At 36.3% G+C, this 27,645-nt stretch overlaps 1 protein-coding gene across 1 annotated transcript; it reads right to left on the bottom strand.

The window, feature by feature from the left end:
- Positions 1–586: 586 nt before the first annotated feature.
- LOC106963492 (carboxyl-terminal PDZ ligand of neuronal nitric oxide synthase protein-like) lies at positions 587–17,474 on the bottom strand (the record flags this gene model as incomplete). Its single annotated transcript, XM_015058422.1, has 3 exons — positions 17,340–17,474; positions 6,545–6,680; positions 587–759 (listed from the first exon to the last, which is right to left on the bottom strand). Coding segments are annotated over exons 2-3 (300 nt in total), but the record flags the coding sequence as incomplete, so codon positions are not given.
- Positions 17,475–27,645: the final 10,171 nt, after the last annotated feature.

The raw sequence follows: 27,645 nt of genomic DNA, 5'->3' as shown, positions 1-27,645 counted from the left end.
AATTTTGCATTTTTTTGGTAACACCATTTCCTTGCGAAAAGCCTTATGCTTTTGAAAAGCGTGTTTATTTCTGTTTAGATTGTGACACAATTGAAGGAAAATTAATTTGTTAGTTTAAGGAACAGAGTTCAGTTGTTCCCTTAGAAAATGTGCCAGAGTCCATCTGCCAAAAATCCAGACCTTCATGGCCAGAGGAGGCGGAGCTTGAGCTTTTTGCCCACAAGAATAAGTCTTCTTTCAATTTCCTCAACCTTATATCATAACAGCAGATAAAAGGCTGAAACCTTGGCAAAAAATACTGTTTTTTGTCAAGGTTTCAACTTCTGAAACTATGCCATTTTCAGTATCATGTGTGGCATTTGAAAAAAACTTTAACAACATCTACTTGTAATCTGGACATGCATAAAATATCTGTATAATAAATTTAGAGAAAATTATCTCTTTTTTTTTAAACAACTTTTACAACTTTAAGTTTCTTTTTATCAAAAAACTGACTCCCTATGTAAACACACTGTGTGATTTTGTGGCAACTGCATCTGCCCTGAGGCACATTATCCCCAATTGAACATCTGCAGGTGTGATTTACCTTATTTTCTGACTGGGTTAAGTCAGGTGTCTTGGCAGTGGCATCGAGATCTGTCACTCCTCTGTTGAGGTTCAGGTCCTCGGCCGTCGGCACCTGGACCACGTCTTCGGCATCAATATCCGTTTCCTCCGCGACACTCGCTGGAGCCTTCTCTGCACCTGTTAGCTCGCGAGCTGGGCCGAGGAAAGTACACACACATACAGGTGGATAAGCACGCACGCCTACACACACACATGGAGGCATGAGCATGTAAACACACGCACACATGGGTACACACACATAAATGCTAGTAAGAAACATCATTGATACTGGAACAAACACATACTGAAAGTGAAGAGTCTAACAAAAGTTTTCCAGAATTGGAGTATCTTAGAAACTGCTGCGTACACTCATCCCACCACATCAATGTAAATCTCCATAAGCAATGTTTTAAATGACAACAATCCAGATTCTTTATGTCTCCTTTCATTTGTTTCCACAACTGAGAATACTACTCATATTTTTTGATCCTTGACTGGTTGCAAAGACTGAAGCTGGATTGTACTTTGTACTGTAAAAGTTATTCTGTTTTAGGCAGCTTTACCACAATGATACAATAGTCCTCTTTCAAACAATACATTGGAGAATTTGTTAAGTTCAGTGTGACGTCCCCAAAATTAAAATTAGCACCTTGTGCTTTCAAAGTTCCATCTTACAAAACCATAAAAAAACAATAATTTCATAAACCTATGATGTATTTGTTAGTCTATTTGCTGTTTGATTTGCAGTTGTCTCTCAAACTGAGCTTTAGGTCCATTACTTCAAAACATGCATGCTTCTAAAATAAATGTTAGCAACACTAACAATCAATGGTTGAAGAGGAAATATTGTGCATGAGTCAATAAACCACAAACAACCTCAATGAACATGACATTAATTTTGTAGTGTGAAAACTAATGATTTAACTCTAGTAACAAATAAAATATCAAAATGTACTGAAATAAATGATTTCTAAAAAAAATATTTTAATTTCAATAATGGAGATCATCCCAAGAGTATAGATGTCAACCCAGCTTGATGTTCCTGACCCTAACTTCAGCTAACATCTTTCTAGGTGGCTCGGTCATGGCACACTGACATTTTTTTTATTATTTTTTTTAAACTCTCACATAGTTTCATCAAAGCAAAAAAAAGTGGGTGATTTGGAGTGAGAAGCGGCTTTATCAGCAGCAACACTGTTTTCAGAAAATTTCTGATTTGTTTAGTTTCCTTCTTTTCAATAATCCAGGCAAATACAGTGCAAGTTATTTTTTAAATAGCTTAAACTTGATCATGTAGTGGAGTTTGTGTTTAGCTCTCCGATCCACATTTATGTCTTTTCCTCCAGCTCCAATAACCATCCACTATTTTCACCCTCCTCCTTTCCCACTGATCCTCTACTTCCTTTTTAAAATGACCACTTCAGTCCTCCCCCTCTACTTAAACCTAATTTCCAACAATTTGACAAGCAGCTACAGACTTCCCTCAAAATCATTTCATTCTTGATAACCTGCTCCCAGCTACGCTCTTCTCTTTCTCCATTATCCCACCCCGACCCCCTCTCTTTTTTCATCAACCCTGCTATCAGTGTTGCGCTCTGCTGCCTGTCTCTGTGCTATCTGTTGCTGACATGATTGCCTGCTGTTGTCTGAATTTTCCGGCTCAATTTTGCCTCTAGTCCACCAACACATTCATTACATTGACAGAAGAACTTATTTTAGGTGTTATTTGGAGAAATAGTTATTTATTCAAAGCTCGCTGACGAAAAGTTAATACAGATATGAGTGTTGATACTTCATAAAGTAATACAGAATTGTTATTTGACTCTCCACTGGCCCTGCATAAATGCTCAGGAGGAGGAATTGCTGCAAAGTCAAAACTTCAACCAATGAACTAAATTTGACTCCTTTGTCTAATAACTATGACCAAATCGGAATATATGTATTTGACTTAGAATCTGTCCATATTACTGTATTGAACTGACACTATATATTTATGTATATGAATTTGATTTGTTTGTCTTTTACAGTTGTTACAAGCAACATTTGTTATCTGTGAATGAATTGCATGGAATTGAACAATAATGTAGGCAATTTTGTGCACTTTCCCCACAACTGCCCCACATTGTCCTGTGACCTTTTCTATCCCAACTCAATTGAAAGCTGAAGATGGTAATGTGCGAAAGGAAAGGTAATTTACATAAATGCAAATATATATTTTAAATATGCATCTAGTGGAGTGTAGTACTCTTTCCACAGCGTAGTTGGGACTTTAACATGACACAAGCGTATAAACACCTTGATTCTCTACAGGATTTAAGAACAATTTATTTTAGGATTAAATAATTAGGAGTAGATGGGAAGTCACACATTCATATTATTTATAGTGCTGTAAGGACATGCCACTAAGCTGGCCCTCCAGTTGGAGAAAACCAAACTTGTTCTTTTAAACAACCAGTCAAGAATTGAATCCAGTTTCAGCACAAATTAAGAAATGGGACTGCCTTAGTGAAAAGAAATAAAAGAAAAAAGAATGGAGTGTACAGTAATAAAGAAAAAAGTTAACACTACAAAATGACTTTTGGCTTAGAACTACTTAAGTGGGGTGTAATATCACATTCTTGTCGTAGAGCTAATATATTGTCTTTCTTCATTCTCATAATTGAGTTTTAAGACTTTAATTAAATGTCTTATTCTCAAAGCAAAAATTACAATGTCAAGTATTACAAAAAATAGGATATCAATTTTCATTAATACTGATGGCAATGTTTAGCATTTCCAATTTTGTGTTCTTTTCTTTGAAAAGTTAAATAAGACTGTATTGTTAGCCGGGATTCTGTCTGTGCTATTGTTCTCGAATGCTTCCTCTGACAATGAAATTTAATCTACTTTCTCCACCGCTCCCTGCTGCTCAACCCAGTTTTCCATCCCCTCTTCTCTTTAATCAACTTTTACATTTCTTCTCTTTTTACCCAGGCCCAGTTCCTTGCAAAATGCATTTCGTCTTCCTCTTCTGCTCGCTCCCCTTTTTTTAAATTCTCTAATCCGCCATCTTCCACTTTTCTATCCCCTCTCCTTTTATTGCTGAGATAATTAGTTCTCCAGATAAGCTCACTAGCTGTGCACGACGGCTCTTGTGCTATTTCACGCACCCAGTCCGCCAGTGTGAGAGAGAGCATATGTAAAAGGACTCTCTCTGTATGCATGTGGGGTCCTCTTACATCTGTGTGGATGTACAATCAAAACCAGTGGGTGATCTCTGGGCTCATCAGCATGTGAAATATGAGCTTCCCTCCGGCGGGTTTGGGGTTCTGAAGATAACACATTGGGACTCTGCTCTATAATAACTGGAACGGCTGCGGTTAAAGAGTTTGTGGACTTTTTCTTCTGCTAAATCTCCATGTCCGTTCTCTCAGAACTCATTCAGAGCCGCATGCCGCAGGGCTCCAGGGAAAGCCCGTCATGTCCAGGAAGTCAGCAGCAGATAAGGAGAACTCAGCCCATCAGTATTATTGTACAGTAAAATAATTTGTAACATTGACCCCAGTGTTACCCTCCTCTGTATGTCACGATTAGATACTTCTATGTCAGCATCAAAGCATATAGATCCAGATTATAATGCACATTGTTTTCTCTGGGCTGATAGCAACATGGGGGTACACAATCATTAGTCAAACAAATGAGTTGGTGTTCTGAAGAAATCAAGAAGCTAGTAAAGCACTGAGACATATCTGGCCAAACAAAAGACAACTTCTTTTCAGATTTAAAAATATGTCACATGACCACCAGAGGCAGGCCAGAATGGCAAACCTGCTTAGCTGTGGAGATGAAGAATACACTGGAAAATGATGAGTTGCTGGTTCCTGCCTCTAAGCAAATAGCAAAGTGCTAAAATTAGTCATGATAATTTAAGTAACTAAATTCACTTTACTTTTCCAGCACAAATCCACAACTAATTTCATCTCATCAACTTTACAACATAAGTGCATCCAATCCATTTTTGCTATACAAATTTAGTCTAAATTTATTAACAATCAGTTTAATCAAACACAATACAATCATATAGTGGCTCCATAACATATCATAGATATGTCATCATCGTTATCCTCCTCATCATCATTACAGTATCAGTTTGTGTAATAGTCACATTACAAAGAACTGCTGAGAGAGTACAATAACTCCTGGTTAATATACTCAAAGTGTTCTGAACATTGGTTTTGCAAGCCAAGACCAGACAAGAACACCGACTAGAACTAGAGCCTTAAAAAGGAAGAGGGGAAGTGTGGGTCTTTGGAATCATTAGACGTCGAGGTAGAGCAGACTAACATGGTCTCTAGGGTAAATACACACAGACTTCTATGTAAGTAAATGTCTACTGAAAAAAGTTTTTGTGGCGTAGACTTAGGAAACTGCATTGGAAACTGTGAAAGATTTTGAAATTTGAATTGTTTTAAAGAGGCATACATACATTATTGAACTGCTCCCCCCTCAGACAAGCTGTTAGTTTGACTCTTCCGTCAAAACCAATCTCTGTTTATCCAGACTGAGCTGCCTCTGATCACTGACTAGAGCAGGTAGGCTTGTTTCAACATCTTCAGAAAGCTAATTCAAAAAGCAGACCCTCTGAAATATTACTCTGAGAAATACACTTCACCTTTGAATCTTGGATTATTTGATGCAACTGCAGCATAAAAGTAAGACTGATTTTAGATGAGTTACTTTTACTCTGGGAATAAATGAAAAAGTTGGTGTGGAGTTTAGAAAAAAAATCTGAATTGTGCAGAGAATTAACTGTATACTGTTGCAAGCAAATGGGTCCATGTATATTCAGGCAGTTCGTTTTTCCGTTTGAAACAAACAAAAAAAGCACTTGCTTTTCCGTTTTTTGCTGTTTAAACAGAAATGAAAAATGGGACAGCAAACCTTTGACTGATTTTGTGCAAAAAACGAAAGTAGAAAAATGTGATAATGAGCGTTCGATTTTGATTGTTTTTTATGAGTCAAGTGGTCTGACTGAAAAGTTCTCTGCTTACGCTGTGGCCGTGTCACACAGTGTTACACACTGTCTATATACAAACTATAGCCATAGAATCTTGATAGTTTCATGCTATATACTGTAGTATTTTTTGCAAACTGTAAGTCAGTTTAACTTGTGCTCCTGTGAGGAACAATTAATACCAGTCACCCACGAAAAAGAAAGGTTAGCCTGAGTTTTTATACTACAATGAGAGAAGAAACTCCCTTCCTCCTGAAAATGTCTATGTTTTTAGGGCAGCATCTCTTGCACTGTCAGACCTTTGATGAAGAGGAAAAGACATGATAGAAACAGAGCCACTTTATACCGAGGCAGGGTGCTCAGGGTCAGAAGTTCTTATCGGAAGTGATGAATGGTACGGATAAATAGACTAGCTGGTGCCAGAGCTTCTGACCGGCTCATATCCCAAATGAGCTGATGACCTCAGCCAGCTTGTTTCCTCCTCAAGGTTAAGGTGCAACAATGACATTTACCATTTCTGTCTTAGAATGCTGTTAACACTAGATTAGATGTAATTTACTCATGTTACAGTCTAAAATGTCAGGCTTTAATTTTTATAACAAATGTTTACTAGGTTTGGAGAAAATGACAACATACTAGTCTTTGTATGACAGACTTGAGAAACATGAGATGTCTCTCATTCTTACCATGACTTTACTTCAAGGTGCTTCTGCAATTGCATGTACGCCTTTCAACAACTTTGATTAAAGCAGCACTAACCCTGAACTCTGTAGCTCTTTTGTACCTCCTTTATTTTTTATGAGAAACAACTGAACAGGCAGAATCACCGCTTCTTTATACCTTGAAGCAGGTAATAAAAAAGTCAAAGCAGCATTAAAAAACACAATGAGTAGCTGTGCAAGTGATGCAAATTGACCTTTGAATGTGTGTGTTGTGTGTTTGTACCAGAGGAATCGCCACCATTTTTTTCACCGTTGCAGTCCGCCTTTCCATCTGCATTTTGCTGTGTATGCTGTAGACTCAGTTTATGACAAACCTCAAACGCCTGGCCAACTGTCCGGACGATGCGCATGGCCTGACTCTGGTTGGGGAATGAGAAAGAAGAAAAAACAAAAAGAAAATAAGTTGGGACTTTCACAACAGAAAAAACAAACCTGCTTAATTTTAAAGACTGTGCTTCAATGCATGTAGGAACTCAAACTGAGCAATAAACAGAGAGACGTTTATTGCTTTTCTGGTAGCACCGATGGATCTAAAAACTGTGGTTTGATCAACACTCTTAATGATAAAGGCTGTTAGTCAAAGAAGCAGATTATTCATTTATATGCTGTCTGCATTTGCATATATTTGGTTCCATACTAGTGTTGCAGAAATTCTTTAAATGGAGACTACAGTTTTTTTTTTGTTTTTTTTTGCTGATCAACTGCATGAGACCATGCCTTTAAATACAGCCAGTTACTCACATGGTCCTTCTTATAAATACTTAAACTTTTGAAGCGGCGTAAAGAACATACTTTCATTGCACAGTCCAGCCATGAAAAAAGAATGAAGAGAAGCAGCCAAACATTTGTCATTCATCTTGGCCAATTTCTGGTTCCATATCTCCTAAAAGGTTTTTCAAAATGTCAGGTTTTCAAGCGATTTTTAGCTACAGGTCATATTGTTCCAGCAGTACAAAGCACTGTGATTCGGTATTGTCTCCAAAAAGAACTACCTGCTCTGTGTGACGGGCTAAACAGGATGGGGACAAAGCCAATTAAGGCAACCTAAGATCTTTGTCTAAACCATCCCTAAGCCAGTGGCATAGGTTTATGTGTGCAAAATCAAAAGTGTTAAAAAACGTTCATTAATATCAAAGTAACATTTAATATACAGAAAGATATATTTCTCTATTTATGTTGCAGAATATCTTAATTTCACAAGTCTCGACACAGTGAGCAGAGTGAGCCTCATTTCCATCAGGATCAGACACTTGATTCCTCCTGGATCACCTTGTGTTCAGGAATGCGTTGTGGATTCTGTATCATTAGGTCAGATAATATCACTTTATGATATTCCACACAGAGAGATTGTTTGCGTTTACATTTTAATCTCTAAAATGTCACAGTGCGTTTTGATGGAGTTGTTTCTTTACCCACAGATGCACTGATTTGGCTGTGTTTGCTTATGTCTCACTTTTCTAGCTGATGCCCTGCTTTAAATTCACATGACATGTAAAAAAAAAAAAAAAAGAAAAGTGATGATATCCATTTGCTATCAGGTTTCTCCCTTTACTTGTTTGTTCTTGTACAGCGGTAAAGAAAAGGAAATTATTTTATTTTTAGGCACTGAGCCCAGACAACAAACTCCATTTATCCTCAGATTCAACACAAACTAAAAGTCAAGCAAAATGTATAGGAAAATACATAAGTTTGCTGCTAACTTTAAAGCAAGCTTAAATGTTGCCCCATACAGTGTAAAGGACACACGTGGCTGTGCAACCCCAGGCTCTGTATCAGATGTGGAAATTTAAGCTGGCTTTTCCAACATCAAGGTTTTGGGATGCAGCTTCAGGCCGAGGATACATTCAGCATAAAGTCATAGCACTTGATCTCCATGTCCTCTCTTGCAAAATATAGGCAAGTTTAGGTAGAATTACAGAACATCCATTTGTCCAGAAGGTGTTTAGACCAAGATGATCAGAGATTAATCAGCTCTGAAAATATTTTTTTTTCCAAAACATATTTCTGATTGATTTTTTGAAATTCATTTTTTAAATGTACACATTAACTGTAAGTGATACCGCACACACTGACAGCATGAAGAACTGAGGACTGTTTTAGAGAGAAAATAAGCTTGGAAAAGACTTACTATATTCATATATGATAAGACTAAAAGTACATATGATTTGAATTATATTTTTGGAGTGTGGGCACCACCAGATAATACATATATATTTCAACACCCAGATCTATATCTAGAACTGATTTTAAATATTTTCTGAGGATGGAGATGCTAAAACTAGAGTGCAAACCTTTGAAACCAAAGCATTATCCTTTACAACACTCTAGCTGTGCCAGAAGCATTGTGCAAGCTCCAGATGGTTTATGTGCTCCTTTGGGAAAAGGGAATGATGAATTAAAGCGGTGAAGCTTAATTGTGATAAAAGTATGCACACGCGTATCTGTGTCTCTGGAAGAAAGAGTAGATTTGACCTTTGCATTTGTCCCTAAATTACTGCGCTATGTTGACAGCACACAGTGGAATCAGAAAAAAGAGATTGCAGTCAGTGATAAAAGTTTTACTTCCCACCTCTGGTTAAATATATTTTAATGGGTCCCTTTATCATGGGGCAAAGGATCAACAGCTCAGAACATTTGTTAGACAATGCAGCTCTGCATTGCTGTGACAAAACTTTATTATAACATCTACAAACTGCTTAGGCTGCTCTGCCAAAGGTATAAATCCAAATCCTGAGCTGACAGTATTATTAATACTTTTTTCACATCTTGCTGGCCTATTAAAACACTACATAGTGTAATTAATATACCAATATACCAAAACCTTGAATTACCCCCGACGTGTCCAATGAAACCTTGCTAGAATGTTTCCAGTGTTGTCAATGTTGAAAGGACACTGGCTCACGAATCACTCATCTTTTACAGTCAGTTAATTTTTGATGAAGACAGTTGTCCCCTTTCTAAACATTTCTTCCCTGGGCTGGTTTTCTCAGTGGTGTCTAGTTTTGGCAGCTGACAGAACCACTAAGTGATTTGTCACTCACATGCAAAGTCTCTTTGCTCCGCTGAAAAGATGTGTAATAGTTTTTATGCCGGACATCTGTCACTATGTCTTTTTCTCTCTGCCTATTACTTTTCCTCTGTCAGCGAGACTGAATAAATGTACCTTCCCTCTATCTCTGTTATTTTATCTCCCTTTACTCTATACATCAAGCTGGCAGCAAGCTCGATTCTCACAGCGATGAATTCTCTCAAACTATAGGACAGGGCCTCATCAGAGGTGTGTTGCATTATTTATCCTGAAAAACCCACCAAGGTTTAGTCTTGGAAAAAACAAAGAGAAAGGGACAAAAGGGAACACAATGCAATCCAGGACAAAGGCAGGGAAAACAAAGGGAGAGGGGGAAAGGGATTCACCTCTGATTAAAGACATTGCCATATTTTTCTGCACCAATGATGAGCTGATTCATTCACCTTCTCTATCCAATGTGGAATTACACTTTTTAAAAATAATTGTATTAAGGATCTAATCAGTTAACAATTAAACACTAATTCATTCACTGTTTTGTAATAATAACCTTGATCAAATACAGAATATACATTAAGATTTCAATTTAAAATAAAAAATTAGACGGCAAAATAAGGGTCAAGGTCTTTAATTTATCTTCAGAAAGGTTAAGGATAGATATTAAAATATAGATCAACTTGAGCAGAAGGAAAGTCTTAAGGTGATTGTTGTATGGAGTCACGCTGACAAATAAATGTGGCAACATATTGATATATTTACTGGCTTACTTCCCAGCCTCTCTCAATATTACAACTCTTGTTATATTTTTAATCCAGTGGGAGCTCAAAAGAGCTAAGTTGCAAAAACTTAAATTCAGTCCTTACAGAAAAAAGACTGCAGTTATGAAAGGTAACAACAAATTAGCCTGAGAGAGAGAGGGGATAAAAAAGAAGGATAATTTAACTGAGAAATTGTTAATCAATAAAGAGTGCTGAGAGGCCACTAAATTCTATCATCTTAACTGGGCTGTATCAGAATAAGACCCTGTACTGTGATTATATCTGGAAAAAAAAAACCTACTCACTTTCTGGTTTGTCAGTTTTTTTTTTTGTTTTTTTTTGGCCTAGTTTGATGCAATGTGATAACTGGGGGGCTTAGCCTGTATTTTACAGAGACCCTGCTATGGCAGTGTTCCAGATCTCATTGAAAGCCTTTATTTGCTTTGGATTAGGAGAGGTCAGCCAGAGGGCTGTTGTTCAAACTGCTTTGGTTAAACTAAACTTGTATACCACATACAACAAGGAACATCCTCCAACAGTCCTAAAACCATTAACTTTTTATATCCAACTACAGAAGCATCTCTCACCACAGCTCCAAAATGTACCACCCCGAGCTTTCCTCATGCTTTGTGGTCGCTTCAGTTCTGAGATGTCTCATCATACTTTCATTCGGTTTGTAACCATTCCTGCCAGTGGTGACATGGTTTTGGCTCTGCTATGTGGAAACATCTGTGGAAAATACCCACAGAGGTTTCTTTTCATCATGCAACTCTGTCATGAACTTTCCAAGAAAATGCAAAGATAAGGGTCTGCGGGTATGTCCAGAAATCATTTGGTGAATATCATGGAAGAAAAGTTGGACTGAATTTGCATGGCATAGAATTTGCTGCAAAACGACACCATGTGAGGTTCAATAGGAATGGGGACCATCAAGTTTGAACTACATGTGCACCATAGACTGAGAGTGTCTTTAATAGAGTGATACACTGTGAAAAGAATGTGACAAAGACATGCAAATTCCTTGAGCTTTTTCTCATTTTGCCTTATTGTGTCGACAAATTGCAGCATATTTTATTGTTGTTTCATGTTGTTTCAGATCTCTTGTCTACATTATGGTATGAGAGTATATTTTTTGAAACTCTTAACTATTAAACATTTTAAATGTGTGGTGTGTATTTGTGTTCAGTGCTCTTTACACCGATATGATTACATAAAATCTTGGGGAAACAATTACCATAAAAAGTCACCTAATTATAGAATAAATTCAACTGTTATGTGAAGGAGTCAGAGGTTTCTTAGAGAATATCTATGAACAAACAAGATTATGAAGACTTTGGAAAACAGCAAGTAAGTCCTGGAAGAAGTGGAGGGAGAAGATGAGCTGGGTAACAATTTCTTAAACTTTGAGCAGAGAAAATGCCTGCTACTGAAACTTCATGTTTCAGTGCCGTACATGAGCATGATCAACAGCGCTAAGATCCTCCCCCTGCCTCTGATTGTGACCGAATGGTGCATTTCTGCAGATGACAGTACAACCACAGGGGAGAGGCAGAGAAAATGTATTTTTTCCAAAAGTTATCTGACTCATACAATGTTGTCAGGACAGTTTAATTTTTAACTATGTTTTTTTCACAGCCAGAAACTAGATAACCTATTGTCTCACAGAATTCCAATAAAATCAATTAAACATTAGTGTAAGGCTACCACTAAGGTCATGCAGTTTTAAAAATAACCTGGACTCTTCCCTCTTGTTCAATAAGAGGACAGGTGCAAAAGTTTCAGGAGTAAAATACATTATATTCTAATTTGCAACTGAAAGGAAAGCACAAAGTCAACAGTCTTTCAGCGAAAGCTCTGGTCTTTCTGTCTGGTATAATGATGGGAATGTTTAAAATGGAGGTGGGCAGCATCATTTCAGTGGAGTGGTTTGCTGGTTTGGAATTTTGGGGATCAATAACTTGATCCATCCATAGTTTATACACTCTTGTCCTTTGAGAGTTTCAGGAGAGATGGGGTTAATGTTACAGGACTATTTTTTTTTTAATTGCCCGCCAAGAAATCTTCGGGTTGCAATATATTGGGATTTTAGTGAAAATATAGAAACATTTTTGCTGGAACTATAGGACTTTGACAAAGATTTTTTCATTCCATATACAAGTTCTCTGAATAGAACCGAGTTGCACCAAAACAAAACTCTGGAGCTGAACCCAAAGAAAATGTGTCACATGTCACTAGTGTGTCTGCATTTGGGAGTTTTCTGTGATCTGTTTTATGTGCAACACACTTATTCAAACAAGCTGTGCTCCACAATGTGCCTCTGTTTGTTCTGCTTTGCTGGCCTGATTTTAGAGAGATATTGATGACTAGATGTATTGATGTATGTTTTTATCTTTTTTTTTCAAAACCTCTTTCTCTTTCTTACCGTTTATTCAACGTCACATGCTGTTCTTATTTTTTTTCTTTAATTATGTAAAGCACCTTGAAATGCCCTGCTGCTGAAATGTGCTATACAAATAAAATTTGATTGATTGATTGATTGATAGAATCATGATTTGTGATAAACCAGAGGCAGCTCAAATTGAGGTTGCTCTTGGCTGATTTATGATTAAACTGCTTTGTGAAAACACAGTTTCAAAGTTGTTTTTACCCTAAAAAGTAACAATTATTTGAGTTTGCATTTGACAAGATGATTGGTTTCACACCTGTTCTCATTTCTGATGACAATATTGGTGTAAGAATAATGAAGGTTGTTTTTAACCTGTTTTTGTTTTGTTTTGTTTTTTTAGCTTGCATTGGTTAATTTGGCACTCATTCATTCTTCATCCATATTTGGTCTCTAGAAACAGATGTGCAGAGTTTCCTCGACTTATCAGCTGGTAAGTCTCTTAAATCCCTGAAAAAATATTAAATACTCAAACATGAGTGACCTCTAGGATTTTCAGGTAAGCAGTGAAGAGACTTTCAACTCCTAATTCACTAAGAAAATGCTTAGACTGCAGTGCAGATTTATCTTGTCCTGCCTTGGCAGCTTCGTCCTGCAGGGGCAAAAAAACAGAAGCTCCAAGGGTGCCTTGGCTCGATAACAAAAGGAGATGATCCTCTTTTGCCCTCAGGGTTGCTAGGAAGAGTCTGTATGGAGCAGGCTTATTCAAGGACAATGCATTGATGCTCAATTGGGTTGGGATATGGGGAGTTCAGAGACTTTGTCAATAACCAACTCTCTGTCTTTGTGCTGCTTTTTTATTGATTCTTTATGTTAATAATTTTTTTTATCCTATTAAGTTTGCAAACAAATTTGCTTTTCTATAATATCAATATATTTCAATTATCTTTTTGTGTAATCTCCATTTTTTTTCCTCATAAAATATCACCCTAAGTCCTATATAACGTACAATTGCAAGTGTCTTTTTAGCAAATTGGGTAAATAAATGCAATCTTGTGATTTTAGCAGCAGGTTCCCTACTTATGCTCTGGTAAACAGAAGGCAGCTGCTTATCAAAATACTTGTTGCATAAGCTGAATTTGGATATTTTAATCACTGTAGCTATGGTCAAAGCTAGGCATGATGTTGCGTGTTCTCTCTATGCTTCTTTTGTTCTTCTCTTGTCTCCCTCTTTCCCTTTAAACTTTATCCCCACCTTTCTTTTCTCCAGTACATTTTATATAAACTCAAGACAATTTCTCACAAAGTTTTATATCAAGTGAAGCAACATTGCTAAAGTTGTAATGCTTACTTTTTCAGTACCATACTGCTGAACAGGACATTTTAAAAATATGAATACATATAAAATAATAATAATAATAATAATAATAATAATAATAATAAAAACTATCTGAGACAGGGAAACTAATCTTCAGGAATGCATGGGTAGTGGGGAGGTCTTTGGAAATTCAAATCTAGAACTGACCTGATCCTTTCATTTCTGAAATGTGAAGTTCAGAATTGCCATAAATGCCAGAATGCCAACAGGGATCACAGACAATCTTAACCTTATAAAATATCAAATACTATCCTGAAAAGTTCACTTTCATAAACCGCCGGTACAAAGTCCCATCACCCAGACTGAGAAACTCTGCCATGACCCCTTGTTTGGAACTCCACCTCTGACTCTGTTCTGAGCTCAAACTCCCTCTGCAGGAGAAAAAGCACTACAGTGCACAACCGCACGCAGGCAGTGACCTTTCAGCAATGGAAGAATTGAGTATTTGGATGAATACTTTACTGCTCTATAACTAGCACTTCAATTCTGAATAATAGAGGCCAGCCCATTCATTAGATTCTATTAAAGTGTTAATGAGAAGCGATGGGGGGTGAATGAGAGAGCATTGGGGAGAAGGAGAGGAAGAATTTCACACAGGCCCAGTAAAAGTGCTATTGTGATTTAAATCAGATACCCTTCTATCTGGCAGAAGGAAATACATTTTTCTAAATCTTCTACTTAACTGCTTCGTAACTGTAATCGACAATTATCCACTCAGAACACACTCATGCAACGTTGACTGTTACTGGAATGAGAGTAAATGCATGAATTTATGTACAGCTATTATAAGTCAATTCTGTGGTGCTGAAATAAATTGGACCAGTGCAAAAACTGTTGCTAATTTCACTTAACTCAGATTTTATCAAACTTCTTAAAAATAATTACATAAATCTGTACTTTAACAGAACCCTACAACAGATTATTAGGGCCACTGCAGATAAAAGCATGGAGGAATACATTTCTACCAAAATATGCAGAATTTTGAGATGAATTTAACACACTAAAAATAAATTTAAAAAATGCATATTCTCTGATGTCAAAAAGTTATGAATTAGCAAGTAAAACAATGCAATTTTACACAACAAAATGCATAGATTCATGATATTAATTGTGGCATATTTTTGATACTGAAAAGTCAGAAAAAAATATTATATATATTACGATGTCAGATATTTGCAAAAAAAAAAAAAAAAGTGACAGACCAAGGTGATCAATTAAAAGGTACACGTCTGGAAAAGTATTATTTGGTGCACATAGGCACCAGTAACAGAATGAAGTCTCCCAAGAACAGGCCCACCAGGAACAAGATTCACAATACACACCAGAGATGATGAGAGAGAAGCTACTGCACGGCTGCATCAAATAATAATATTATTTGTACAGCTCTATACAAAATCAATATCTCCTAAGGCTTATGGACAGAATTGTAAAAAAAAAAAAAAAGATTAAAAGAAGTTAAAATAGAAACATTCTATAAAAGATTGAAATGCTTTACTAAAAATACAGATTTTTGGTTCTTTCTAAAAGCTGTGGCATTAGACAGATGAGCAACAGCGGCACAGAAAACTCATGTTGAGCTCAGTTGGGATCTCAACACTTGAAGAAATTTGGGGTGAGTGGAGCGGAGTGAGAGGGTTGTGGTTTGTGGGTTGAGAAGTTCTTTGAGTTACAGAGGGACATTTCCATATGGGCATTCATGAGTGAGGAGAGAGATTTTGAAATCAATCCTGAAGGAGATGGGAAGCCGGTGCAATTTTTTTGCAATTTCACTAAGATAGCTGTAAGGTTTTGGACCTACTGAAGACTCTTTCTAGAGATTCCTAGAAGCAATGATTTACAACAGTCCAGTCTGCACTTGGGAGATGTCGTTCTGGTATCCAAAAAGACGCTTTAGAAAACAGTATCCAGATGTGCATCCCCTACATTTTTCACCACAACCAATTTATCAATCCATCGTCTGTAGTCAGGGTCAATGGCGGGCTGGTGGCCATATATTGTGGTCAATGTGAGATGTGGGACACACCCTGGATGTGTAGTCAGTGCATCACACATAGTATTGTTAATACAATCAACAATTTTCAAACAAACGAAAATAAATAAATTTGCTGTAAATCTTCACCGTTCAAAGTTAATTTGTCTGTAATCTTTGACACAAATTCACACTGACAGTTTCTTTAACATATGGCTTCAAAATCCTGGCTACCCAGCAGACATTTGGTATGTGACACTTTCCATTTTTCTGCTCAGACTGTGAAACTGCATGCATGCGCGCGCGTGTGTGTAGGTGTGTGTATGTGTGTGTCTGTGCCCGGATGCTTATGGGTCAATGTCAGTCTGTATGGAAGAGATAATGAGGCAGTGTGTGCTTCACCCAGCTAACCCCTGGATTTAACTGACAAGTCCTTCGAAATTGGCTGCAGAAGTGGAAAACTGGGAGAGCATTGTCTAACTATGTGTTGTTTGTTCTTAGCAGTATTTCTTTCTTTTTTTTTTTTTTGCTGTAATTTAACCCCAAGGACTCAAAAATATTTTTCTCAGACCTGAGCAATGACAGCTTCACATCGAAAACAGAAATTACAGCTGCTTCAACTAAGTATGTCTTTGTATAGGATGTCACAACTTGACAGAGACTGAGGAATTGCTTTCAACTCTATTGCACTTACACACCAAGAAAATACTGAAAATAACACTCTACTATCTAATTATTTCCGGCATACAGCAAAAAAGCTTGAAATGAAAGACATGACTGAAAAAAGAAAACTAAATTCTTTCACAAAACAGAAAAATATCAACTAAGGATAGCCAGTGATTACAGTATGTTATCTAATCTATATGTTTTACTTTAGACTAATTAAATAAATCTGATAATAAGGTTGGGCAATTGGATGATTTTATTGACCATTGACTACAGGCTACACCCTTGTATGGTTGTTTTTTAAGAGCAATTTTTTATTTTACTTTATTTTTTTTTAACTTTCTTAATTACCATAATAACAGTGCTAGATTGAAGCCAAATTATAGGCATTTTCGGCACAAATCATTGCTGATAGTTGCTTCATACTGAGCAGCGTGGTGACGGCTATTTTCACAGTTTTTTTTTTTTTTTTTTTTTTTTGGCTACATCTGGACAATTTTAGATCAGAAAAAATCTGGACTGCCTTATCCAAGATCCAATCCAGATAATTTAAGAAAATAGCCTGAGTGCTCATTCTAGTATTTTGCAACAGTTGAAAAGTAGGTATATCAGTGGTTTGATAACCGCCTCAACATTGCCCAGTTAAAAAACATTGTGCAGACTCCATTTAGAAAGATTTAGTAACATCTAATTTGATATACATCATACGGATTTCTATTTGTATTGATAAAACCTCATTGATTTAGCAAATTTAATCTATATTTTCATCAACAACAACTGAAAATTGTAAACTTGTTAAACTCATGTTTTTGGCAAACTTATGGAAGGGTGTGTCTCACCTTCTTCTTGGACTTGAACACATTACAGCGGAAAACATTGCTCTGACCATCTCTGGCAATGTAGCTGAAGATCTTCAAATCTTGTGAGTCATGAGAAACGTAGAATATTCTAAACAAACAAAACAAAAAAACAGCAAAATGTGAAGTAGTTAAGAATGGATGTACAAAACCCCCCCAACAAATCAAGGCAGCTCTTTAAAAACATATTTTGTGGTAAGGAGAAATGAGATGAGAGCAGTCTAATACATTTTTTTAATGTACAACTTGTTTCTTTTTGTAAGAAACAAACATGTTAAGAAGTTACTTAATTTGGTGGAGTGGTTATTTGGACACATCAGAAAGACAATTTCTATTGCTTTTTGTTCAGCCAGGAACTGGAAGTTCACAAAAAACAAAAAATAAAGTGTAAACATAACCGAGGTTTAGGTGCAAAAACGTTCTGCTGGTGGGGAAAGATTACAGAAACCAGTTGTGAAGAGATAAATAACATCCTGCAGAGCATGTAAACACAAGAAGAGAGAAGTCGGAAAAAAGAGGGAAAGGCAAAAAAAACAACAACAAAACAAACAATAAATAATAACCTGCAGGAGGGAGAAGTGTGTATGTATTGGGATCCGCACATACTAATTCATGACAGACTATGGCTGGAAAAAATAAAACATGAAAGAGAGAAGAAAATGTTGAAAGTATGCAATAATAATAATCTAAGAGACTGTGAATATGAGGCTGTTTTTATTTTAACTTAAAAATATACAAAAGAAAAAGAAAATCCCAACAACCTTCTGATGCTTTACGTGACACCAGCCAGAATTTTAGAAGCTTAAAGGTCTTTGTACACAACTCAGACCTCCTTTTTGAAACTCCCAAGCAACGTGAAACTAATTTGCATGTTCTCCACCCTTCTGTGAGATGCGTGAGACCGGATGAATATTTTATTTTGTTTTTGAGCACTATGTAATACGATGGTCTTGTGCAAAGCCCAACATTGGCTCCATGGCTAATTGATAAAGAAAAAACAAAAACAAAAAAAAAAAACTCTTAGTTGTTTGCCAAAACCTTAAAACCATATAAACAGACATCTCCCCACAGGGAAGCTCATTAAATAATGCATCCAGAAATGCACTGGCCTCATCTTTAATTATCCCAAATAAAGGCCAAACGTTAATGTAAAAACCACAACCTAGCAATAATGGTTTCAATCCCTACCCCCAAAACCACAGCTTAACTCTTAATCAACTTGTACATGTATATTTTTTTTTCCAAAACCTCAGTTCAATAACTTATAAAGGTGACACCAATGTGCAGCATAGAATATAACACCGTGTAAAATCTAACATCTGCTTGGGTTTACTTAGTACTCTAGTGATTCTTGATCCTTGACTAAGATTATACTTAATATGTGCTTTCAGAGGTCTTCCATCTATTAATGGCCTAAGGAAACAGGGGTTTTTTGTATTGATTTCAAACATTAGTCTCATTTATTGGAATCTTTGCATGTGTTTTCAATCTCTCAAACACAAAATTATTTTTGCTTTATTCAAGGGATTCTTTTCAGTTTACTCTTAAATATTCTTCAAATCCAACTGAAACTGAAAGTCCCAGTTTCAAAATTTTGAACGTGATGCATATTGTCACTAAAGTATAAAATTTAACTGTGTATGTCCCAACTGTCCCCTGAAGGATACCACAATTAAAAAAAAAGCACACATTTGCAGTCTGAAAGCAGGATTTCATGTCTTTTTTTATATTTGTGCTTACATTTTCAGTGTAAAAAAAACAAAAAACAAATGGCAATAATAAACTTTTTGTTATTCTTATTGTATTCTCTTGGAGGACTTGGCGAGAGCCTTCAGTAAACCAATCTGCGACTCTATCCAGATTCTTAATAGGCTGCTTATTCCTTAACTTACTGACTGTTCTTAATTGCTCTATAAAGCCCCACTAGAAAATTCATATGGATCCTTACAAGCTATTTATTATGTCTTGATATGTTTACATATTTTATGTGCAAACTAAGCACATTGATTAAACTGCAACGTCCTTGTTTATATTGCTATTATCGTCTGTGACTTGATTCTGATTAGGTTTTCTTATTGTTCTTTTTATTACAGTGAATCTGAATATCAACTTACTGTAGAGAGTATGAAACACATGAGGCAGAACAGCTTTGTAATTGGGTAATTAGAGCCATAATAAAAGACCTGGTATAGGATGGTTTGAGTAATTTATCACACTGAGACAATGAAAAACCAGACAAGAGTAAAAAAAAGAAAAAGAAAAGAGGGGGGTTATGCAAATAAATACATGCCTGCTCTGGCAAAATGCACGTCTAGCTGTTTGGCCATGAGCATGTTGCTTTTTGTGCATGAGATTGTGTACTTTTAATCAGAATACTCATCTGATCACCCAGTGACATTTCTGTGGCATTTATTTGGGTGTATTTCCTGGAAGCCAGACTGGCTGAGGCTGCGTCGTCGTATGGATGGTGTTCTTCGTCAACACAGATTAGCAGATGGTCAAATGCCAGACACGGCTCACTGCTGTGACTCATTCAATCACGCATACAAACACCACTGAACCAAAGAACCGGTACCTGATTTTTCTTTCTGAGTGATGCTGTCTAGAGGCTGTTCAAAGAGCTGTTCAAATCTATTAATCTTGTGGTCCTCCAGTTTATTTGAGCAAAAACGAGTTAGGACAGTGGTCTGTTGTCATTACTCGGGGTTCTGTTATAACCCTAGACGTCTCTTTGACAATTATTTCTGACCTTTAAAACCACTGTGTGACTGCCCTTTGTTTACACTGTAAATAAATATTCTGTCATATCACATTTTTTGGATTATCGGCAAGCAGATTTTTTTTTTTTTTTTTACATTCAGTGTGATGTTGATCAACAAACTCAGTTTTCTTTTGCAGATGTCAGCAACAAAAAACATCAGTGTCCAAAACTTTTTTTTTTTTTCTGTCAAACAGAGCGAGACTGAATGTGAGAAATCCCAAACAAGACAGTGAGTGAGTCTGTAATAGCTTAGAAACATAAACTACAAGGACCTTACTTGCTTTGTTTTAACCTGCTGGTTTCACATCCTGTCTTTATTATAAATATGTGGCTGCAGTGTAACATGAATCTGAATGATCTATTAGTTTGAAAACTGTAACAATGATTAAAAGCCCCAATGAAAACTACTTACTGATTCAACAAGCATAATCAGGCCTGTATTCCAGAACACACACAGATAGTGAGAGTATATAAATTAAATAAAACTTCAAAATGTTCTACCTAAGACGCTGACTAAATTAGAACTGTCCCATTTGTTTGGATGAAAATGATTTTTTCTTTCAAACAAAACTTTCAGAAATCCTAAAAAACACTGAAGGATAATGATGGCCAAGTCAAAGCCAGCAGATGGCAATGAAGTGAAAGAAAACAAATTCTTAAAACAGGCCTATTTTTTTTTAATTATCTTGATCTAGACCTTGCACATTGTGAGGCATGTACTTACAACTCTAACCTACAACTTCTGAATGGCCATGTGTGATACAACTCAAGACTATGACCAACGAGACACATACAAGAGAGAAAGCCAGTGAGTTTCCTTCAAGTTGCAGTTTACCCAAATTATCAAAAAATATCCGTAAAAATGTTTTGCCCAGGTTTTTTTTTTTTTTTTTTTAACAAATAATGCGAAGTTATGCTTCTTGTCAGTCAAAAGCTGAACATCTCTTAAGTTTCAAAATGGCACAATTCTGCATTTTCCCAGAATCGCTGTTTACCTTATTTAGCTATTTTCCCACTGGAGAATCTTGTCTTTGTGCCACCACAGACATTGAGCTGGGAGGTTGTAAGTGGCCTGTACTTGTATAGCGTCCTAAATCTCTTCACACTTTATTCAGTCATTCACACATTCATGAACACATTCGCACACATATGATAGCAAGGCACTACATTGCAGCTGCCCTGGGCCAAAGTTGCCATGCACGGGCATGACCTGGTTCACTCACTGGCAACCCACCAACTACAGGACAAATCAGTGGAAAATCTCAAGCTGGTTTCTTTTCCTCAACCTTGTTGGAATACATGACGTAAAAGACTCCTTGTTGTACCATGGGATTGTTGATGGGTCTTAAAAGGTAATGCTCCAAAACCAATTCTCAAATCTATAAAGAAATTTTTCAAAACAAATCATTTATGGCCATCTCAGTTCTTCACCTAAATCTGACATAAAACCTGTTGGGTACCATCAGAAGAGTGCCTTATTGCTATAGATTATGCAAATAGAAATAAAAATGCACCCTCTATATGTTTCAACCTTAGTAAATGCTTTTAAAAAAGACTGAGCTACTATATAATTGGTATAGTCTGGTACAAATTACTATCAGCAGCAAAATTAATATTTATGTCAACAGAAATGCTTTTAAAACATAAGCCTCTTTATAAACTCACAATTTCATTATAACACAGAATAGAAAATGTTCTTACAAATTACTGAAACAGATTCTATGGACATTAATGAATTACGGAGGAACAGAAAACTAAATTGCATGAATAGCTTTCTGCTTTATGCTAACAATCACAAACAGAATACTAACACAACCTTATAAACAATCATTGCTATCCAATGCTGGAATACTGACCATTACAGTACAGATAGATTTTAACCTTTTTATCTGTTTTGTGGCCTTCACTTAAATCCTGCACAGTGAGTCGATAGGATAAAAGGAAATTCCCTGCTTTTTCTAAAGCTGGGGACATGCTCTTGTGATCTGCCCAACTCTTGGTTACTGTGGAAAACTCTCAGAAAGATACAAAGCAACATTACTGACTGTCAGACTGCTGAAGCGCAGCTGAGAGTGAGTAAAAGTGAGCTTAACTGGCTGGCTTAGCTGACAAATCCCTCAGCGGAACACAGATGACGGCAGAGATACATCTTTATCCACCGTCTCTCGGAGGAACAGCTGCCAAACATCCAGGTGAAGACACATCAAACAGATAGCAGCTTTGAAAAGAGAGGTAGTCCTGACATAAATGCTGGTTAAAAGTGAAAATAAATCAAACTATAAATACTGCTGGAAGCAAACTTCTTCATCTTGAACTTAAAGGGGTAGTCTGCCTTGTTTTCAGTCGTGCTGTCCTCTCTTGAGGATGTCACTATTTGCCGTTGCTGACAAAAATCACACAACAAGAAAATGTCAAATAAAAAAAAAAAACATAGTTGATTGAGGAAAAGTTTCACAATTCAACCTTGAAAAGTATTCTGTGAATTAAAGAATATATGGGGTCAACTTGAACACCTTTCTGCTAAATATAATTCGTATACTAAATGGGATAAACAAATCAATAAGAATCTTTTTTTTGTCATTTTAGATCATTCAGATATTGAGGAAAAAATCTAAAAATAGATTTGAATCTTTGGCTCTGAGAAACATTAAAAGCAAATGATTTAACAGGAATCAATTCTTCATTTTTGTAATATTTACAGTCAAACACAATTGAATGTCTTACAGAATAGATGAAAAGGTCAAGACTCTTCATCTGTAGGTGAGGACTTGAGAAATTATTCACAACTCTGATTGGCTTTTTTGAGCAATTTAATTAACATTTCATGAACCCTAAAAGGCCAACTTATTGACTAAAGGTTTTTAAATGTCAAACTTTTCTTTTCAGCATTGCTTGACTGTGTAGAATGAAAATAATTCTGACCAACAGTAAACATTGTGGAAGGAAAAGTAGATTAAAAGTCATGCATAATATAAACATGCTGTTAAATTTAATTAAATATGTTATTTTTTTCTTGCTTAGTGTGTATTAACAGCAAATCTGAAGGATGATTACAATTAAAACATTACATGTGTACAGTGTCTCCAAAATATGTAGAAATTATTATTTGAAATTTGGTTTTGCACAACCGGAAAGCTGGTACTTTGGGCAAAGTTGGAGGCATAGGAATTTGGTTTCTGAATCTAAGACAAGGGACTTGAATAAGGAATGCATGGGTTTGATCCCTTACTCTGTTTTCACGAGTTAACATTACCTCTAGTTTCTTCAATCAAATTGTATTTCTGAGTTTATTGCTCCAAAAAGCAGACATCTATTGATGTATTTTTAGCACATTTAGTCACTGTCCTTGTCTAAGGAAATTGTGTATCTTCTCTGTCTTTTCAACAAAGTATTGTTTGAAAGTGGAACAATAGATATTGTCAAATCATGGACACTGTTTGACAGACAGCACTGTCAGACCGTAACAACTGTATTTGACAGATTACTCAATCTGTGAAAAACATTATTCAAAAAAATAAACAAACTGAATATTTTATGATTTTTTTTTATTTCATTGATTTACTGTCAATACTAGCTTTGGATAGATTGTATTTGTGTCAGGACTGGGGCATTTTGCACTGAAAATCAATGAATGACGTTCATGTCTATGGATTCAAATTCCGAGAAGTTGCATAAAAGGGAGCAAACCATTCAAAATAGGTATGCTAATGATGGAAATGAGACATTTTCATACATTTATTTAAGATACACAAGAAAGGAAAACGAAGGGCACAAAATTATCAGATTTGGTTTGAATAATTACTATTAAAGAATTGTGCACAAGATCTGACAAGCAGAATGAAAGGAAACATAAAAATATGACCATGATTCACAAAAAGAACAGATGATTCTAACTTGAAGTGAACCAGAGCAGCCATTTAATGGAAAAGGGAGCAATAAGGCAGAGTATGCGTGGGTGAAGTACACCTAAAGGAAAATACTTATTTGGAGATCCTCCATGAACTGTGAGAGAATCAGAGAGGGAAACACAATAAGATTCACCGAGTTTAAGTGGTGAGGTGGGAGCAGGAAAAAAAAAACAATCTAACTAGGTCATATTAAACTCACTGAAGTCTCAGTGACACAAAACCAACAGACCAGCCAGCTTCTGCTGTACAAATGTAAAGCACCTCAGCCTGGCACTGAGTAACTATTAACAGACAGTGAAACGCCGGATTAACCAGATTCTCAATGACCGCACACTCGTTCACACTCTTAACAGCTAACCATGGTAATAAGCCCTTCCTGTTAACAGGCTGAATCCATCGCGCAGGAGGCCTGCGATAGGATGTTTGAGTAATGAAGTGGGGTTGCTGCAGAATGCCTCGATCATTTTTCCTCCGATAAATTGCTGCCCGTGAAAACACAGGAGCTATAAATCAAAAGCAAAGAGGCAACACACACATACACACATCATCATCACCGGTGGCACAGTTACTTACGATCGATACAATATTGCGCCTGTGCCAGATCAGACTTTAGATGTCTGTGTTTGCCTGTTGCAGCACGAGCATCATGTTCGGGCATGAAATCTGAACTGAACGGTATTAAATATCTCTCCACATTAAACGTCCTGCTATTGGAAATCATTGAAAGCTTCAGTTTCTGCAACATGAAACATGTGGAACTACAGCATAGTGTCACCCTGAAAAGCACAGGAGAATCTCGTCTCAGAGCCATGAAAGCATCCCATTTTGGTTGAAGTAGAGAGGCTCTTTAATTGTTTGAGTCTGGTGGAAACTGCCTACTATTTTATTATATGGTGCGAGTAATATTTTGAGGTATAAACCATAGCATGAGTGATCAGAAAATATTTCTATATTTATATAAGCCTTGTGGCTTGTCACTATGCACTGTGGCAAATTCCAGTCTCGCTTTTTTATGCTGTGCTTTCAATATCGGTGTCCTCCTTGGTCATCTCCCATGAAGTCCACTTTGGCTCAAGAAATGGCGGATGTACCTTGACCTTGGAGTGCATCTTTAATTTCTTTGGATTTTCTTCTGGTTTCTATGGTTGCCATTTGTATTGTCCTTCTCTTCAATTTGTTATCATGTTTCCTTCTGTGGCCTAAAATTCTGAATAATATGTGCAATGGTAGTCAAAGGAGCATCATGCTGCTTGGGGATGACCTTACAGCCTATACCTTTTTCTTTCTAATTCTCCTGGAACACCTCGCTTCTTCACTTTCTGTGGTCCATGTTCAGTGTGGTCCACACCATGTCACCACACAGCCTAGTGACAAGTCACCCTTTAAATAGGCACACTGACTGATTGCAAGCTTAAAAACACCTTAGTTTAACACTTCCCCATGGTTTAATTACTTTCAATCTTTTCTAAAGGTACCATCATTTTTATTCATGTCAGTTTCATTTGTTTACTTCTTAAAATGATTCTGCTGAGCCACGTTTCAAAAGAAATAGGCTAATTTTCAGTAAGTTATTATTATGCTATCATAACACTTGGAATATAAAACGAATGTATAAACAGTCCCTTCCTATATTAATACTGTGTATGCACATGTGATGATTCAGTCACAATATATTGTACAGATCTAGTGTTTTAACACTTGAACACTCAGAATCACTGTTCTCTGAGAAAAAGAAAAAAAAAAAAAAGTAATTCTGAACAGACAAAGCTCCACACCTCTTCCTCTATATTTTATTCCTCAGCCCAGTCAACGGCCCTGAACCTAAAATGCTGTCCAGAACAGGATGCATCTGACACAGATGTAACCTAACCACACAGAGCAGTATTTTGATTAAAGAGACAAAGTGGCAGAAGTACAGGTTCATTATCAGAAAAGATGTTGTGTCAGCTCAAACTCTGCTTGCCAACATAAAGAAAAGCATGGAAATTTTATTGCACAGACTTGGCAAATCTGAACAGGCTTAATCATGGAGCAGACAGCTGGATGATTAAATTCATTTAAGTCAAGGAGAAAGGTTAGCAGCTCAGCTTTATTTTAATATAAGAATCTTGCAATCTTCACTAAAATAACACATAAATGGCTGTGCCTGGATAAAAGCACATTCTGAGCTCTCGCATGTGAAATGAGGTCATTAAAGTTATATTTCTTCCGTACAAAAGACTGAATGAAACTTTGAAACACAAACCACAAAACTGTTCAAGAATGGAGGTAATTATTTATGCTGGTGTTTTTCCTCAACGGAGCTACAGCAGTGACTGCTGTGGATCTCAACTTCCCATTTCTATGCATGAGTTTAAGAGAACGGGAACAACAGTCTCTAGTTGATAGATGAGCACTGTGCTTAAGAATGCTAATTTTACAAACACATAACATGACCTGTATTTAATCCATGTTTAAAATCAATTTCATTGTAAAATGGAGGAATAAAAGACATGTACCGTTGTCTTTTTCTAGGCCAAATCTCCTAGAAAAAGTGAAGTAAGGGAAGAATAAATCATACTTAACTGGATTAGTCACATTTAGCTGGTGCTCACTAGGAAATACTGACCCCATTCAGTTTAGAAGAAGCACAAATCAAAGAGTCAAAGTGAAGACTCTGCTCACAGCATAGAAAAGAAATAAGCAGCACTTTAAGGCTGAAATAGCCTTATCTTGAACAAAGATTAGTTTCATGGAATATGCATGTATATTTATCAGGAATACTGTAAGTTACGTTGAGGAGCTGCAACAGTAAAAGAAGAGAACTTGTCAAGCAAAGTTTGAAATTTATGTTTACCAGCATATTTCAAATCTAGATGTCCTCCAAAAACATTTAACGTTGTCTGTCATCAATCATTGCTTTCTGTCTCTGTGCTGGTTACTTAATGTTAATATATTTTCCATGCTAAACGGAAAAATCAGTCATCATGTTAAACAAATACAGTGTCTTTTTAATAAAAAAAAAATAAAAATAAAAAAAATAAAAAAAAACTTCTACAACTGATTGATTTGCCATGTCTGAATTTGGTTGATTTGTTGGAATTATGAAACTTTGTTTTATTTCCAAAGAAAGAAAAGAAAACAGGTGGTGCTGGTTTATTTTGATAGCAGGAGAAATTCTGAATCCAAAGTACATAAAGTGATTATGGTATAATTCTCATTTGTGCATCAAGCATATAGTTTGAACCTTAATCTTATTTTTTACTGAACTCAACAAGATCAAACTGGTAGGAGATTTTAGTTTTAATACATTTCCTAGAAAGGAATTTTCAATATTCAACCTGCCAATCACAAGTCGTACAAAACTGACCGACTAGAGATCATGTGCACCACAGAATTTAAGAATAGACAGGTTCTCTGAAGGTCACCAGATCAAATGTGTGGCAGGAGTTTTAATCCAAAAAAAAAAATAAGACTGATGAAACAGAATGGTGCAACCGTCTTTCTTTTCAGAAGAGCAGAGAAATGAAAGGCAGAAAGAAGAAAAACAAATCTTATAAAACATCAGATGAACACGGGAAAACAAACGGAAGAAGCAACAAGCCATGAATAAGAGAAACAAAGCTGATGTGGAGCTTAT

The sequence above is a fragment of the Poecilia latipinna genome, unplaced genomic scaffold (genome assembly GCF_001443285.1).
Source record: "Poecilia latipinna isolate Pla-1442-1.1 unplaced genomic scaffold, P_latipinna-1.0 Scaffold1540, whole genome shotgun sequence".
Lineage (NCBI taxonomy): Eukaryota > Metazoa > Chordata > Actinopteri > Cyprinodontiformes > Poeciliidae > Poecilia > Poecilia latipinna.
The sequence above is the reverse complement of the archived record's forward strand: the minus strand, read 5'-3'. Positions and strand labels throughout refer to the sequence as shown.